This window comes from Orbicella franksi, chromosome 9, assembly GCF_964199315.1.
Source record: "Orbicella franksi chromosome 9, jaOrbFran1.1, whole genome shotgun sequence".
NCBI classification, from domain to species: Eukaryota; Metazoa; Cnidaria; class Anthozoa; order Scleractinia; family Merulinidae; genus Orbicella; species Orbicella franksi.
This window is the reverse complement of record NC_138153.1, coordinates 12,090,206-12,109,082: the sequence shown is the minus strand read 5'-3', so window position 1 is coordinate 12,109,082 and position 18,877 is coordinate 12,090,206. Positions and strand designations below refer to the sequence as shown.

Below are 18,877 nucleotides of genomic sequence, written 5' to 3'. Positions count from 1 at the left end.
ACACAATGTTTATCAAAATTGACAAATGACAGCTTCGAAAGGATCCATAAGAGAAAGTTGTGAACGATTTTTCTTGCGGCTGACCATTAAAGAGCCATAGTTATTGTTTTTTCCCATCCACTGGTGTTCGCACTTGTAGATATTTTGGCTCACTCTACGACAAGTTTTAAAAGAAAAGATTTATGTACATTCTAGAAAAAATTCGGCCAAGATAAGCGTTTTCTGGTCGATTCTTTTTTCCCACCATTTGAGTAACTGCCCCGGGATCTCCATGCGTGACACTGTCTCATTGTTGGCGTGACGTGACGTTGGCGTGACTCGACGTTGCCATGAGAATTGTCAAAAATCCCAATGTCCCGGATCTCGTTACATGCTCAGGCTATGGTTTCGGTTTGACTGCGTTGTGCAAGGTTCGCTAGAGAGATTTTTCGTTCAGAAAGATCCTGCTTCAACTCTAAAGCTACAGAACTACACGAAAAAGCAAGAGGAACGGTTGGACGATAGGTGGCTCGTAGTTTGGGAGTAATTTGAATCAGATATGAGCTTTATACGAGCTAGAATTTTTCAACCCGGAAGCTGAGATTCTGGTCGTGTATAGAAGGAAATAACGGTAAGTTGAATTGTTAACCGCGCGGCCATGGGCCGAGCGCGGTTCTAGGTTTACCCGTGGTTTATTATTAACCGCGCGGCCATGGGCCGAGCGCGGTTCATGGTTTACCCCTGGTTTTTTTTTAACCGCGCGGCCATGGGCCGAGCGCGGTTCTAGGTTTACCCGTGGTTTATTATTAACCGCGCGGCCATGGGCCGAGCGCGGTTCTAGGTTTACCCGTGGTTTATTATTTTTTTTTTTTGTCGGTGACCAGACGCAGACCTCCGCTCGGCCAAACTTTGAGTCACGCAACGTGTGATGTTTTGCCGCCAGAAGCTGTTAAAACATAAATACACGGACAATTTTACGGATATTGTTTTCTTTTTTTGTGGGTAAAATATATTTTCTTTTCGCTTTATCAAAGCGTTGGATTTAAAGGGAATAATAAATACGCTGAAAAAAGGTATTACGTCAGCCATGGAATGCGCTGACGTTGCAGCTTTCACTTTCACTACGTGACAAATAAGATCGTGTTTACTTTGCAAGTTTATTTCAGCAGAAGCGACGGTCATTAATTTATTTGTAATTTTGCGAGTATTTCTTGTGGTTTTAGGCAAATGAAGTAAATCCTTTGACTGTTACATCGCCGCGAGTTCATAGATCGGAAGGAAAATTGAATATTTGCAAGCCAAGCAAAGAACGTGTCAGAACGTGCAAAGATTACGTCATTGATAGGGAAATAACCACCGTAGTAAAGATAGCCGTAGATAACGCAATTCTTGAATTATGTGACTCGTGTGACTTCTTTGCTAACCCTTAACTCAAGGGAAAAAAACAATTAAATTTAATCGTGACTTTAAAGAAAGAAAGCGGTTTGTAATAGTGTTCGTATCTTCATGACCATACATATCCCGAAGAAAGTTCCAGATTAAGACTATTACGTCATCGGAGATGTCACAACGGCTACGACTGATGGTGCGATAATAGAGTTTGTGTTGATTAAGTGCTGTGATGTCTACAGTAATCAATGAATCATCAAAGATTGCTTTGGAATATGCACTGCGTTGCGACTGTAGTGCTAAGAAAACAGTTAAATTTTAAAAGCGCGGTTATAAGATCTAACAGATCTTCTTGTTTACATGATTAACTTGCAATATTTATTGCTCGTACACATCGATTCATCTTTGGAACGCTTCCATTCTTTGGCTAGCCATGCTTCAGTTGAGAGAGTTGTCATTGCGACTGGAACAATTTACATTCTGTTTCTTGCTCTGTTCCCGGCCCTGTTGTCTGTTTTTCCTTTGTAGACTCCGAGTCGCATGCCTATTCTTTTGGCATCTTCTCTGTTTCACTTCCTGTTAATTAATCAAGTCAATGTCTGTTTGCCTTTCAGTTTCGAAGAGATTTTGTTTAATTTCTCACGAAGAATTTGTATGCGATTAATTACGTGATCGTTTCTCATACAGCCTCAGCTTTCTGCGTGAATATCAGTCAGTAGCAAGTCGGGTTGTGTAAATAATTCGCTTATGCCTGCTTACTCAAAGCAAATTAAGAAACTTATTTGTACATATACGACAGTAAACAAGGGTAAATAACTATTAGAACCACAACAGCTTAGGAATTCTACTCTGGAATGCTAGGATCGACATAAATATTAAATATTCTGTATTGCGTGATATATGTAGACACCATTTCGTGACTACGTCAAGTCCTAAAATCCAAAGCTAAAGAAAAACGAAAATTGTTATGGTTGGCCATTCGTTTCAAAATTACAACAGGGTATACGCGGGTTTTTCTGCCGCGTATACTTGTTTACGTATGGGCTTTAAGCCCATATATACGACCATTTAGATCGCGTATATACGCATTTTTAAATGGCCATATACTCGCGTAAACTTAAGCGCGGGGATATGCGAAATAACTGCCCAAATATACGCGTCCTACAAGGACCCATATATACGTATACGCGTGCTAAAATGCGCGTATATGCGGGTCTCGTAAATTACGTTGTATATGCCAGCACGAAATGTTCCTTTTTAAGAGAATGGCTGTTCGTGTATGATAGCAATGAAAATTACTTTAATTAGAAATCGTCAATATGGCGGCAGTGGCGAAATGGCTTGTCTTGGTCTATCTGCTATTTAATGTTTGTTACTGCAGCTCTCCAGTGACTGAACTTCTAGAAGCAGTTATGCGTGTTTTGAATGACTGTTCAAGATTTTATCCCCACGGTAGTCGTAACATGGCAGAGAACTTGATCATTCGTCGTGAAGTTGCTGTGGATTCTGTTCACCGTTTAGGACAGAGGTGACCAAGCGAATGCTGAGAGAATTCTGCCTCTCGAATTGTTGGTGAGACAAATTCAATACTTACTACATAGATGGGAAATGTTTGCAGTTCAGTTTTGAACTTGAGTGATCTCAAACTACACAAAGCATAAGCAGTGGAGAACAGTTTTATAGAGAAAAATTCATATTTGGGTTAACTTTTAATACTGGGTTAGCATTAACTGGCTTTCGAGCAACCCGGCTCTGATGATTCGAGAATTGAGACTGACATGGGTTTTCCAATTCTGGTATCAGTATCATGCTGGGTCATTTGCTAAGTAGAAACATCTATGTTCAGCGTCAGCGTGTAAGGGAAAGTTTTTTTCAAACTGACCCAGCAGGGTCTGATTTGAGGTGGTTCAATACCATCACAAGGCATCAGGGGACCTAATTCTCTCTGGCACATTGATGGACTACACTGCCTTATCAGTTGGAGGTTTGTAATACATGGTAGTTTTGACAGGGCTTTAGACTTTAAGTTGTACAACAAAAAATTCTGCTGCTACTGGGCTCGCTCTGTTCTTAGCTGCTGTGCAAAGTTATAGATTGCCCTCTAGAGTGTGTTCAGACGAAGGGGATGAAAATTTAGAGGTAGGAAGAGCTATGCTATGGCACAGGGGATTTAATAGGGGAAGCAAAATTGCTGGGTTGTCTGTACACAACCAGTGAATTGAACGTCTGTGGAGAGAAGTCTTTATTGAAGTTGGTCAGTTCTACTACACTCTGTTGTACCAGATGGAAGAAAATGGCATCCTGGAATCGACCAGCATAATCGATCTGTTCTGTTTGTATTACATATTTCTTTCCAGAATTAACAACCAGTTAAACCTCCTAGTTGAGGCATGGAATAACCATGCTGTACACACAACCAATATGGGTGAACGCAGTGATTTTACAAGATATATGTAATATTGGAAATACTAGCTGTCAGGGACACATTTGATGATAGCACTCAACCAGATGAATTATCTGGTGAAGACCCAATAGGACTTACACTAAAGTCACATTCTGTTTCCTAAAACTCCCCTTGAGGTGTTGATATATCATAGGCTGGACGACCCACTCTTCCATTAGAGGCTGATACAGTTGGCAAAGCCCTAATGGAAATACACTGAGGTACATGAAACTGCTCTTAATGCAAACATTTCCCATCTAAGTAGTAAATATTGCATTTGTCTCACCAGCGATTCTAGAGGCCATATCTTCTCAGCATTTGCCTTGGTACCTCTCTCCAATGAGTCAACTAAAGGATTAGCCTGCGTAGCTTGGCGGTTTAGCAATTTTTTAAGCAATTTGAGCGCGAGCGCACAAAGCGACAAAACCGCGAAAACCAGCAGGAGCCCCCCAGGCTCCTCGTGGCTACGCCGCATTTGGCGCTCGTTATCACGGCTTCGTCGTTTTGTTAGCGTTAGGATAAAATCTTAAACAGTCATTCAAAAGACGTATAACTGTTTCTAGAAGTTCATTCACTGGAGAGCTGCAGTAACAAACATTAAATAGCAGATAGACCAAGACAAGGCATTTTACCACTGCCGCCATATTGACGATTTCTAGTTAAAGTAATTTTCATTGCCATCATACACGAACAGCCATTCTCTTAAAAAGGAACATTTCGTACTGGCATATACAACGTAATTTACGAGACCCGCATATACGCGCATTTTAGCACGCGTATATATGGGACCTTGTAGGACGCGTATATTTGGGCATTTATTTCGCATATCCCCGCGCTTGAATTTACGCAAAAATGTGGCCCTTTAAAAATGCGTATATACGCGATCTAAATGGTCGTATATATGAGCTTTAAGCCCATACGTAACGTATGTAAACAAGTATACGCGGCAGAAAAACCCGCGTATACCCTGTCGTAATTTTGAAACGAATGGCCAACCATAAATTGTTTCTCGACTGAGGTGAGGGAAACGACTTTTGGTTCGACTTATCGGGAGGTTCGAAAATTCGAGGGTTTGAGAAATCGGGATTCAACTGAACTTACAGATTACTCCCTCTTCGGCAATTTACTTAGTATATTCATCTTGCTGTTCTGGGAACATTTTGTAAACGAGCGAGGGACTACTCGACCATAACTTTAGCACTGCTCTGACCAAAAATGGAGAAAAATCGCCGTGATAGTGTCCATTTAAACTTCCATCCAGTCGTGTTGTATTTAACAATTTGATTATGACCTCGAAATTTCTATCGCTTTCTTCACATGCAGACACACACAGAATCGGCCACCATATTCTTAACAACCGCACACTGCTAGGCTACTCACAATCTACAAAAGATTATATAATATCCCAAATTATTCTCGCATTTTGATTGGTTCTCGCTTATGATATTTTAGAGGACAGACGCACGACTGACGCCATCAGTAGAAAGATTTTCCCTCTGTGTTTTAAAATGGCGGAAAGTTTTGTGAATTAAGATAATATTTTTCGTGAGTGGGCGAAAGATAAAGTACAAAAAAGTCTTGTCGAGACATTGAACAGGTAGGAGAAGCGGGAAGAAGAAAAAACCTTTCTTTTTTAGAAAATGACTCAGAAAAAATATGCGAGCAATCTCAGTCGGCAGTCGAGCGAGACTAAACCAAACACAAATTGGTCTTGAAATTACTTAAGGTAAGAAACCATTGCTCTATGTCGAATTTTAGCAAACCCAATAAACAAAATGTTTATGAGATTAATTTATTTAAAAAATTCATCGTTTCTCAGTCTCAAAATAATTGTTGACACAGACTGATGTCAGGGATGAGACATCAAAACATCTCTTCTTAAAATCAGTTAAAACGTAACCTTGCTTTCCGACGCTAATGTTCCAGTCCGTTTCAGGGCACAGCAGTGTCACTAACGCTCCTTTCATTCAAAACTCGAATCGGATGGCCTCCAGTGTTGACCGCAACCGCAAGTTTTCCGAGCGTATTTTTCAACTCCTGGAATATTCAAGGTAACGTTCAAGTTTTTCGGCTCATAGAGCTGCTCTGATGAAAAAATTGACTTAACTTTTTCAGCATTTCCAGCAGTTCAATTCTGCTTTCGCTCTAAGTTTTAATTCCACGAGAAGCGACGCTCGAGTCAAGTTTGACAGTGGCGTGATTTTGCTGCACCAATGACAATTCTTTGCTACGCATGGCAACCACGGAGATTGCTTCATTTTGTATAGACAACAGATTACGTCAAATTGCTATTTTCGTGTTTGCCAAAGTGGGCAAAGGCCGGCTTTCAAGTTATGTTGAAAGATTTTGAAATAAAAAAGCTTTTTCTGCAGTATTTTGTTTCTTTGCTATATAAAACAAATAAATTCCATGTTGCCATGCGTCTGTTCAGTAATAGATCACAAAAGACGTCAAAATGTGGTAAGAACATCAGCTATCGCCTCCTTTGCCAATTTTTTTGTTCTTACCACATTTTGACGTCATCTGTGATCAAGCAATTAGATTATGAGTTCGAGTTTTCTATCGTGTGATAGTTCATGACGGCGCAGCCCGAGTCAACTATCACGCATAGAAATCGAGAGCGAATAATCTAATTGTTTTAGTATAAATCTACTAGTCGTTCAAAACTTCATCTAAATCCTCTTCACAGACACTTCGAAAATGCCAAGAAGCGGCTGTCATTTTGTTAAATGACGCACGGCAACATGGAATCTATTTGTTAGATATATAGCGAGTAGCGTAGCAATTACGAGAACGAATTTCGTGATAGAAAGCAAGTATATACTAAAGTTTGATAGAAACACGGAGTATATCTCCTCAAGTCAAGGTACTTATCTTGATCGTATCTTGATGTTCTATACACATCTAAATTATTAAACAGTGATCCGAAGAGGTTCTGAGCTATCTTAAATCTTGACATTTCAAGCCACACTTTTCGTCCGAAATATAAGAGAAGAACGAGACCCTGTAGACCCTGAGTTTAAGTCGTTCAACCGTTTCAGTTGTTTCTTGCTTGGTTGTAGGAACTCGCCAAAGTCAGCTCGTACTCAAACTGGTGAAGATATAAAAAGCTACAGGTATGACTTCCATATCCGGAACATCTCTGGAGCAGCGACGATGGTTAGTGGTGGGTATTGCTCTGCAAAGTGTCCTCACGCCATGCCTCAGAGATAAGATTCAACACGAAATGACACCATTCTACCAGCATATGGTGCGAAACTTTGGATTAGACAAGCAGACGTTTGCAGCTTACCAGAAAACAATTCCACTAAGCACACTGAAGCTGAACTATGAAAGCATCAACAATAACGCTACCCTGCATCGTAATCCACGCCACTATGACTACTGCGTGAAGGATGAAGTGTCCCTGGCTAAGCTGTTCATGAAACCTTTCATGGCACATTTCAACGCATTTGACAGTTCCTTTGACACTTCAGCAGCTCTGGCTGTTCTCTGTGGTGCAACACCATTCGCGACTGTAAAACCGTTTGCTGAAGATGTGAGATCTAAAGTACGTAATGAATGGGCACATTGCGACTTCGCAGCTTGGACTGAAGCGCACTATGATTACTGCTTCGATCTCATGGAGGCCTTGGTTACCAAAGTTCGCCTTCCGCCCGCCGACGAAACGAGAATCCTGGGTGAACTCGGACTGTGGAGGAAACAAGGTAAGTTTAACGTGTAAAATTAGTAGATATTAGAGTCACCGTTTAAAATGGTGTCTGGATCGTTGTCATATTCATTTAGCTTGATACTGAAACCAGTAATCAAATCGCTGCAACCATTCGATCAGAGACCTGTACTGAAAAGATGAGTAGAGCTCTAAAGAGCTCTAAAGGCATCCGAAGAGTCATAAGAAATACACGAGCAGTCTGGTTTGTAATACCACACTGCAAAATGCAATTCTAGCCATTGTAGAAGTGACTGAAAAGTAATTTACACAAGTGTCTGTACTTGGCTACTTTAATTATTTACACAGGATTAGAGATATGCCTCGGTAAACCACTCGATGATACTCTTCTTCGGATAATACGCAAGGAAGTTCAAGGTCTGTCTGACTCACTGGAAGACTTCAAGGAAGAAAACGCTGCTCAGGTACGTGTTACTATTGAGTTATTCAAGTCTGAGTTTGACGAAGTCCTAGCCGTAGTTCAAGAAAAGCAGTCTCGTCTTGAACAAAGGTGTGAAGAACTCCAGCACAGTCAAGACATCTTAAAAGAAGAAGTTAATGCAAAGGACAAGGAACAGAAGCAAGTGCTAAAGAAAACGGAATTACAATTGCAAATGAAACAAGAACAAATAGAAATTTTCTGTAAATCTTTGGAAGTCAAAAGTTCAGCTATGGAGAAAGATTTGGAGAAACTGACGACCACGATCTGCAAACTACCAGCATCAGAATATCCCAAACAGATAGTGTTTGATGTTCCAGAACGAAACAAATGGTTTACAGGAAGGGAACATGAAATGGAAACTCTCGAAAACTGCCTAACATTCAAAAGCGACAAGGAATTAAAGATCGCTGCCATTTGCGGCCTTGGAGGATGTGGCAAGACCACTTTAGCAACTTCTTTTGCATGGAAACGCAAATCCGAGTACAAGGGACGTGTATTTTGGTTCTCCATGGAGGATGACAGAAAGTTCGAAAACACCGTGAATGACCTAGCTTTGCGCCTAGAAATCCTGTCAAATTCCTTCGATTTGACCTTGACCAAAGTTTTAACGTGGATCTCGAAGCAGAAGAGACCCTGGTTACTGGTTCTTGACGATGTAGACCAGCTCAACTTCTCTGACCAAATGCAGAAAGTTTTGTCTGGACGGTGGAAGAGGCAGGCAAACGGCCATCTTCTGCTTACAACAAGACGTGAACAAAGAGAGATAGGTCAATACCTAGATCTTGATCCTTCTTGCTGCATTGATGTTCGCTCCTTCTCAATAGATGAAGCAAAGAAGTTTTTTATTACTCGAATTAGTGTCGATGAAGATACAGGACACGAAGACGAAATGCTAACTAAGCTGGTGCATGAGCTCGGATGCCTGCCTCTTGCTTTAGAACAAGCTTGTGCACATATTAAAGCGCTTCAGTGCCCCATCGAGAAGTATCTGGAAGAATACAAAAGCCAACGACTGACACTTCTGAGTGAGTATCCGGCAAAGCCATCGTGGGAGTACGAGTCTCAGAGTCGCCTAGCAGTTCATACGACTTGGCTTTTAAACTTTGAATACGTCAAGAATTCCGCACATGGAGAACTGGCATCCCGTTTCGTGCACGCGGCTGCGTTTCTGGCCCCCGAGGAGATCCAGGAAGAACTAATCAACAATCAGCTTCTTTCTGTGGAAGAAGGTCAATCAGACCAAAGTTCTAACCTTCCCCTCCTGAAACACCACATCGTGGAAGTTTTAGCCAAGTTTTCACTATTTCAGAGGAATACCTCTACATCACTCAGCTTGCACCGTTTGGTTCAAGAGGTCATTCGCAACAGAATGACCATTGAAGAAACGGCCTCGTCATTGCATATAGCGATACGACTTCTCCACGACTCCTTCCAGGAATGCCCATCACCTGACCGAATCCTCACGGATGTTGCAGGTAGTTTACAAGAACAGGTTTCCTCGTCAGTGGCTGAGCCTTCGATGTTCTACTTGTGGTCCAAATTAACCAGTCATGCGTCTGAGCTGCAGCAGCACGTGATGTCACTTCTGGATCAGCAGCACATCAGAAAAGAGGTCAAAGCAATCGTTTTAACTCATGAGACAACTCGCGTTATGTATGAGAATGCCTTGCAATTAAGCGTACATGGCCACCAAGAAGAAGCGAAAAAAGCCGAACGATTTGCAATTCAAATTTTGAATTCGACCACAAGTGATTGTGTGACTCTTCCCCTCGAGGATTTACGGAAAATATTTCCCCATACTCTGCCTCTTTCTCAAATGCTGCAGAAAACTATTTTGTACTCATCTCGGCCTTCAACTAAGAATGAGGAGTTTGGAAAGAGTGGAAATTTTGAAAGTGGTGACATGGATGCGATTCGTTTACAAGGAAACACGTTTTTCAAAGATGGTCGTTTCAATGAGGCAGTTGAGACCTATACTAAAGCAATTGAAGCTAACGCTGGAACAAAAAACCTGGACCCACGCCTACTGAACAACAGAGCAACTGCCTATCTTAAATTACAAAAGTTTGAAGAATGTCTTCAAGATGCTGAGGAGTATATAAACATTAAGCCAGAATGTTGGAAAGGATACTCAAGGAAAGCTTTGGCTCTTAATGGGGTTGGACGGAAACGTCCTGCGTTGTGTTCTGCAGCCATTGCATACTATTATGATGCAAAATGTTGTCGTTGTTATGAGCCTTTCAGAAATGCATTCCAAGATCTGGATGGAAAGTGGGAAGTTGTTGACTCTTCAAAGGCACTACAACGTGCTTTAATGCGAAACAAGAGCCAGAGTACAAGGAAGAAAGTTCTGCTGATTAGAAATGGTCAGTATGAAATACCAGAAGGCGAATGTTGTAAGGACGTAGAAACAGGTACAACCTTTTACAAATACGGAGGTTGTAATGATATTACAGACACCACAATGGCTGCTTTTGACGATAAATCGTGCGTGACATTAACATGTGGAGATGTTTTCCTTCGTAAACAGTGCTTCTTTCAAAGAATCACTATTTCAACAAAGGAGACAATGTGTGTTCAACGAGATGGAAGTGTTGAGTTCGAAAAATGCAGTTTTCAAAACGCAGCATCAACTAGCCCAGTGATATCGATTGAAGGAGTAGCAACATTCCTTGAATGGACAGTCAAGGACAGTGAAGGTAGTGGGATAGCAGTGGGAGGATCTGATGCATCAGCCGTGCTGGTAAAATCTCACATCAGTGGTAATGATAATGGTATGATAAACCCATACGCCTTTGGAATCAGAGTGCACAATAGAGGAAGTTTATTAGTTCATGAATCCCATATCTATGGAAATACAAGGGGCGTTTGGATTGATGAAGGCCCAGTGCAGGGTGTTCCAGCAAACAGAGTGGTGATTACAGGATCAGAGATTTACGACAATAAATACGAGGGTGTTGTCGTAGGTGCGGTTCCTGAGTATCCTGGATCTACTTCTCCTGTGGTCATAATTCGGAAAAACAAGATTTTTCACAATGGAACGTTCGGTATCCGCGCGGCACTGAATATTAATGACGTAGTTGTTGAGGAAAACACGATATTTGAGAACTACTGGTGGGGTGTCTGTGTGCACACCGATTCTGGTGGTCTATATAGGCACAATGAGATTTGTAACAACAAGATGGGTGGTGTAATGGTCAGCAGACGGAGTCCAGGAAAGCCACCCTGCGTGGTAGAAAACAACTTTATCCACGATAACTGCGGACCGGGTTTACATGAAGGACTTCGTGCTGAAGAACAGCATTCGTTCCCACTGGAGTATAGCTCCTTTTTCACGAAGGCAGATAAAACCATGGATACTGATGTGACATTACCCAACAGTGTGTCAGCAGTGTTTAAGGCGAATCATTGTGTTGGAAATGATTCTGGACACAAAACGTTTAAAGTAACCGACTTAACATACTGCGCCTTTTGTCTACGACGTGATATCGAATTAATGTCTTGTAAACGTTGTATGACAGCAAGATATTGTGAAAAGGAATGCCAGAGAAAACACTGGAGGACGCACAAGTACCTCTGTAAAGCTGTTGGTGAGAAAAACGCCGTAGAAGTGTCTATTCCAGATTACGAGTATGTAATGACCTCAGTAGGAAGTCCACGTCTCAAACCTACTGGTCCAGACTACGCGCCCCCTCCCCCAAGAGACGGAAGCCGTTTTATTGTGAAAATTCAAACAATAGAAGATTCAGGCCGGTTGAGCGCAAATTTAGACATGAGAGGATTCGAGAGTGATGACCGGGACCCAAATAAAGCCACCATGATTCTATATGATCGCAGCCGCCAGGTAAATTTTTGTGTTAGCTGTGAACCACAAATCTATCATTTAATCATGGAGTGTGGAATGATGGGAATGAAAGTGTCCCTCACCAAGAAACTGTACTGCTGGGCTGCCTTTAAAGATGGCAAAACCCTTCGTATATTCACTCATGAATTTCCACGTGTACAAGACTGGTGAGCCTACCGAATAGTCATGGATGGGGATTCGAATGTCTAGAAGCTTTTTGATAAATATTGTTTGCGTCGATGATGTAGTTATACAGCGCCCTGCACGCAGAAATTCTTCTGGAAACTTTGCTATGAAAGAATGCCTAACGTCTTCAAGTGATTGTATCTTCTGTCAACTTTGATGTCGCATTTATTTCTCTTGCTGCGCTTCGATTGATTATTGGATTGTGAGAATAAAGTATCCTGCAGAACGCACCTAAAAGCTTACTACATGTACCGCTGACTTGAACACTCGAGGAAAGCGAAAAGGTGTTGGGTATATCATTTTACCAGCGCACAAACACGCAGGCCTGGCTCTTTTTTCATTGGGTCTTTTTCAATGAACAACATTATTACACTGCTTGACTATGTGAAGACGTATTCTTTACTTGCAGTGAACTATGATTTATTCCTTCTAAGGATCTTGTTTATTGAATTGAACATAACTGCAACACTTGCTTCAATATTCAAGATATTTCAAAGGAGCAAAATCAAGATTTCTCTTACGTCATTTTCTATTTATTTTTAATAAAGAAGACCTCAAAATGATCGCTTTCAAAGGTAGAGTAATCTGAACGTGTGGAATCTTTGGACTCGAATGACAAAATTGAGAAAATTGGGCAATTTTTTCAAGATGTGTTTCTGTGACCTAGCTCCTTTAAGATCAACTGTGTTTGGAAAGTATCAGCTAGGATTAAAGAGAAAATCATATTTTGTTCACCTCTGTCACTGGTAGGTAAAACGACAAGTATCATACAAGCGTAGTCTCGAATAATGATCAAAAAAATTGTCAGGTTCCACACCACGTTGTTCTACGCTCCGAACTTTCGAATCTTTGGTTGGCTACAGCAGGAAATAGGCCTGGGAAGGTCATATTTTAAACAAACGCCCTGTAATTCCTTGACCTCCGTAATAGCTTTTACTTTGGGAGACGCGGTATCCTCCTGAATCGGAGTGTGGGAGGCAAAATTGATAGCTCAGGAATTTGACCATAATAATTATTTTCTTCTCGAGTGCCGGGTTAAGAAGTTTTATTTTTATATTTTGTTATAGTGCCTCTGTTACCGAGTAAATTTTATTGTTGTCCAGAAAATTTACAGCGGGACTACCACGACCAATTCCACTAAAGCAAATTCTTTGCAAATTGACCACTGGCATTTTAAAAGTTTTAAAATAGCCACTAATCCACGTGACCACAAATCTGTTGCCTTTGTAATGTAAAGCTTGATTACATGGATAATTTGTGTGACGATAGGTTTTTCCTGCAAACACTGTAAATTTCGCACTGAACGGACACTTGAACTGGAAACTGGGGGAATCTAACTCTGAGAGCACTGCTTGCCTGCGGGAACGGAAATTCGTCACGATTTCCTGGTACACGAGGATCTGCTTCAATGGTCTTCACTACGGACGTCAAGGAAGAGACATAACTTGGTCCAACAGTAGTTAATTCTGCACCCGACAACAATGATCTTCGTAATCGACGTTATAAGCGTAATCCTGATCGTAATCCATGTAATCGAAAAACCTTTACAAACGTACTTGTTTATATATCATCCTTTACATACACGTCAAGTGTTTACAATATGATAATGCAATACGAGCGGAAAGTGCTTTAATTAAGATAGCGAACTCTAATCAACACCACGAAGTTTCCAAAATTAAAAATAGAGAGCTACGATTAAAATTCACAGGTTGAGATTAAGATAGAACAAACTTAGGAAATTAAAAGTGAGATACTTAATTTGAAATTCTGAATTGGTGTTACCGATAGGAAGGGAACATCCCATGAATAGAAAGTATTAAAACTCCATTACTGAAAAATAGTTCAGCTGGCTAACTTCCGAGGAAACTAATAAAACTTCATTACTGAAATATAGTTCAGCTGACTAGCTTCCGAGGAAACGGAAGGTAGATTTTAATAATGAAAAGAAACTCAAATGACCTGATAATGAACTATTTGTTTTCTAACTGAAAGTTAGTGAAACGGCTTTGCATATGTTCAGGTGTACAAAGAATCGGCAATGTACAAAGTAGAACAATAACTTAAGATTTCTAGTTGATAACTGACGAGAGCCTACTGTTGGGTTTTTTCTATAATTTTCCAAATAATAAAGAAATGCCCGTGCAACGGCGAATTTTCTCATAACATTTGTTGGAAAACTATTGTTGACCTCCACGATTTTTGTTCTTTAAATTTGTAGAAAATTTTGTGAGGCGGCCATGGTTACAGTAGTCGCTCTGTAAACGCTGACCACTTAGCAACAGAATCTGGTCACATAACGCTCATTTTGGATACAAACAATGAAAGTGTCTCACGGTCACCTTTTCAGTGGTAGGCTTCAACCCCATTACTTCCTACTACCCTGTTCGAAAGCCTAAATCACCCGAGGGCTTAAAAAAAGCAACATGACAAACAATGTAAACAAGAGCGAAGCAAATCCTTCACGCCTTTTTATTTTCCTGTGTTAGAATTATCTATAACGCAAGGCTATAAGCTAGGTATAGTAACAGCTGTGGTTGACACTGATAAAAAAAAATTAGAATGTTGGTAAGGCTTCAACGAGAATATGGACTTTGACCCTGGAAATTACAAAAGAGCGATTGAAATTGCCTAATTCCAAGGCCTCTATATTTCGCCTCAGTTGATCGTTTTCCGGTCACGTGGTCGGAGGCAAAAAGTGTGCTTCTCGGAGACGTCTCCAAAATCGATTTTCCGTGAAGGCCTGGGAGAAAGCCGTACAGGATCTAGGCAACGATTGAAACAAGATTCATAGCTACAGGATAGAACCAATACGTCTTTTAGACAATTTATATCAGAGAACTTGTTGTTACTTGTTGTCAGTAACGTTAACTTTACCTACCAAGGTTCCCACGACTGACAGATCTTCAGATGGGCAATTGTCCTCCACTGTATGAAGCGCCATTTTGGCGAATTTAGTTATAAATCACTTCGCAGTAAAGGCACTTGTGACAACCCCTCCCGTCAAGTGGTGGTGCAGATATGTTGGCAACAGCCGTGCCTGCATCAGGAAAAACAGTGTGCGAGGAGCTCCATGCCCATCTAAACTCCATTGATCCACATTTCCAGTTCACCTATGAGGTTGAAAGGACGGAGCCGTTTGAAGTAAAGGACGCTCCATGTGCTGGTAGTCATAGGGTACGTTGACAAAAAGTGGCATAAATTGAGAAACACCAAATTACAACTCAGGATATTGTCACTCTTCAAATTTCTGTTTAGTGATCAGTTTGTTAAATCTCATAACTTACTTGTCTGAATTAGTATTGATATTTTGAAGAGAAACTGCATTCTGATCACGGTAGAGTTTGACGTGAGTCTGTGTGATCCATGAAGAAAATGGACATTGTGATTGGGTCCTTGTGCGATTCGAATTCTGCAGGAGAGACCGCTGTTACGAAGGTGTTCCGTCGATTTGCTTTTTTGAAACATTCTACAAAAGAGGACTGATTCCTATCGCCTAAAAATCTCTTTTTATTGCTTCCTGGGTACAATTTTAGGCAACTTCTAGTGTCTTATCATAGTAAAATGTACTTAGTATTTTAAAAGCTCCTCTTTGCTTTTTCAGGCGCCTTCTTCCAGGGGAGCATCCTCGGGAGTTGTACGTGTGCCACCACCAATCAGTGCCCCAATGTGCTGTGGAGCTGGCCTTTAAATGTATTACCGTTAAATGCGCCGAATTTATGGACAGTTATTTTCAGGGAAAACAAGCGAGTTCATTGATGAATTCTGCGTCTTGGATTTGAAGCATTTGATTTACTGTGACAAGATTACCAAGGACTAGAACCACAACTCAAGGTTTTGTGTCTTGGCGATAGTTAAGGGATAGGACCGTGATTGTTTCGGACCAAATCACACACACACGACACATTATTCACTTACGATAGAGGCTTATGTAGAACGTGGCAATCACAAGACAGCAATACCACACAACCTCCAGATTAGATAACATGCGATTTTCATGGTCTTTTGTGGTTCTCCTAGTATACATAATTTTAACAAACACCGTTCAGCGCTGCAGATTTACTGTTATTTGAATGATTCTTTCGTGTGGACGCTGTTAGAAGAAGCAGTCACGCTGTCCACAAACCCAACAGAGGAATGCCGTTACTACGTTACTGTCACGAAATCTGCAAGAAAATATATGTACCAATTAAGAGAATTCAACAAGACGTTTAAAGTTATGTTCATATGCTTCATCTTGGGTTGACACTAAGTAGTACGGTGCAGGGGCCCGTTTCACGAAGGTCACGAAACGTTTTTGCACCCGGAAAGCCACAGCAAAATCTCGAAGCTTATGATTACAGAGCTGTTTTATTCACGTAGTTTTAATATGAACAGAGGTTCCCTTCATAGAATAAGTTTCAGGCGTATACACCTCTTTGTCTTTAAATACCGATTAACTGAAAATGGCTTTCAGTTACTGGCCCGAAAAGTTTCCGGGGCTTTCGAGAAACGGGCCCCTGGTAATGGAGTTGAGTCATACATGGGTGATTTCACTGTATTTGAATTCAGGTTGAGGGGGCGGGGGGGGGGGGGGGGTTGTTTACCGTAAGAACAGACTGACATGTTTTTGGAGAAGGGGATAAGCGTGTAGGCCATTTTTCGCAGCGACTTCCTTCTCAATTTCCTTTATCATTCAGTGGGAGATTTCTTTGGCTCGTTTCGTTAAACACTTTTTCCTCCTGAAAAACCATTGCAGGAATTACAGTTGAACCTCCATTGGCGACCACCTCTCGTAAGCGACCACCTCTCCTCAGGATCCCTCAGCGACCAGTGTTCCAAAATACCAAGTTTCCAAGCCAAATCACTATATTTGGAACCTCTTGTAAGAGATCACCTCTCGTAAGCGACCGCGACTACTTATAGAGCTAAAGGTTTGGAATTTTCTTTCGTTTTTAACCTCCCGTAAGCGACCACTTGACAAATCATAGAGCGACAATTTGATAACGAGTAACATTCTCACCTTCCTGTTGTAACATTCTCACCTTCCTGGGTTGTACAAGAGACGGAAATTTCTCAATGGAAAGTACCGCATTTTTTCGAAATTGACTTTTCACATGAACAAAGCACTTAAAGCATGGGGTAAGTACAGTTACTTACGCTAATGAAACACAATTTTGCCCAATATGGTCTAAGCTCTCGTGAGCAACCATCTCCCGTAACCGCTTTCTAGAGGTTCGACTGTATTTTGTTTGGAATTTGCCCACCCTTTCCCCCGTAACCCTCTCCAACCCCGAAAAAAACGCCCATCCCTTGCGCTGTCAGTTAACATGACGTGACAACTTTTGGATTTGCGTACATTCTTCCAGCTCGTAACACAATAATTCCTTCCTAATGGTCTCTGATTTCGTGACGTGCCTGATGGAGTGAGGGCCAATTTTGTTCCCACGCGGTTCTCTCGGAGTAAAAGCCATCTCGTATGCGAACGGGGCCAAAAATAAGCCTTGGAATATCATCCCGTTAGGGCTAATCAAGCGTCATATCTATAACACATGTTAAATTGTACAATATACCCAATTTACTTGTCGTTATTTCTTATGTGAATTATGAATCCAAATACCTAAAAATTGTATTTAATAAAACGTTTTTGATATTCGTAGACATGTCTTTTGCCATTGGTTATCGAAGGATCAGTGTATGGTGTCGAAAACCAAAATCAAAGTACTCTTTCCATCCAATAAAAATGGGACACGGACAAAACAGTGAACCAGTCAAAACTCGAAGTAATTGTATGTAGCTGACGCAAAGCGCGGGAAGACGTGTGCGACCGAGTCATGATTGGTTTTGATTTTACTTCTGATTGGATAAAAAAGTGGCGCGAATTTTTAAGTCAATAAGGTGACATAGTAATGCAAAATCAATTACTTTTTGACACCCAAATGAAAACCGCTCTCTTAATAGTAGTGTGAATACCGCTTTCATTGTAGGAAACTCCGTAACTGATGTATATGACACGTAACAAATTTGTTCACAACTTTAACCAATGAAAAACTTGATGTACGCGTATGACATAAAGATGATTTCAAAAAGAGGTGAAACGTAACCTAAACGAGCAAGTTTTGGGTCTATTTTTGCCAAATAGACAAAACAAGACATTTCCGTCAAATTTTGAACATTGTGTCGAGGGGTGTTCAGAGCCACCAAAATCAAAGTCGCGCTAAATCCCTCACACAATGTTTATCAAAAATTGGTTCAAAATGCCAGTTTTGACAAATGACAATTTCGAAAGGATCCATAAAAGAAAGTTGTGAACGATTTTTCTTGCGGCTGAGCATTAAAGAGCCATAGTTGTTGTTTTTTCCCATCCACTGGCGTTCGCACTTGTTGATATTAGAGACCTTAAGCACCAAGACGGGAGATGGCGACGGCGACGGCACATCCGCGTAAAGGCTGTGGCGAGACCGGCGTCGCGTTCCACTCGCCTGAGCATGCTAAGCAACACTGCGACGGCAACTTCGTATGGATCTACAGCAAGAATCTCACGGCACATCAATTTGTCATGCTCTTCGGTCCAGTACATTGCAGACCTGTTAAATCATCACAATAAAACGGACATTTCAAGCTGCTTGTCCTAACTTTCTCGTTCAAAGCATTTCAATGGCCGTTTCCACACTAGAGACGGATTATCCGTCTGCTACATTTTCCGTCTTGGTATGGGCCGTTTTCACACTAGAGACGGATAATCTATCTAAGACGGGTTATCCGTCCAGCACGGATAATCCGTCTTAGCGTGAAAACGGAACGGCGTTCATTTCAGACGGGTAATCCGTCTATTTTTATGTGGAAACGGCCAATCAAGAGAGGTAAAGAGGAGTGAAAGTTTTGGTGGGAATTTTCTAGATTCAGTTT

At 41.1% G+C, this 18,877-nt stretch overlaps 2 protein-coding genes across 7 annotated transcripts in view; both read left to right on the top strand.

Annotated features, from left to right (window-relative positions):
• The window catches only part of LOC145496573 (protein inturned-like), a 53,981-nt gene extending 35,378 nt beyond the window's left edge, over positions 1-18,603 (top strand). For 4 of the 5 annotated variants that reach the window (XM_081476275.1, XM_081476274.1, XM_081476278.1 and 1 more), the window contains one exon: positions 18,154-18,195. The gene's annotated coding sequence lies outside the window, so the exon portion shown is untranslated. Of the gene's footprint in view, positions 1-18,153; positions 18,342-18,372 lie in introns of those variants that run through there. The other variant, XM_081476273.1, reaches the window with a different exon arrangement.
• Positions 2-16,529, top strand: LOC145496569 (uncharacterized). Of its 2 annotated transcripts, XR_014050569.1 has the most exons (4): positions 2-610; positions 6,874-7,518; positions 7,830-15,166; positions 15,594-16,529. XR_014050569.1 is itself a non-coding variant. In XM_081476268.1 (3 exons), exons 2-3 carry the CDS (start codon positions 6,930-6,932, stop codon positions 11,975-11,977), a joined length of 4,737 nt encoding a protein of 1,578 aa, XP_081332394.1. In that variant the 5' UTR covers positions 2-610; positions 6,874-6,929; the 3' UTR covers positions 11,978-16,529. The 2 variants fall into 2 exon arrangements, 1 of the variants encoding a protein (XP_081332394.1); XM_081476268.1 differs by having other exon boundaries at positions 7,830-16,529.
• Positions 18,604-18,877: the final 274 nt, after the last annotated feature.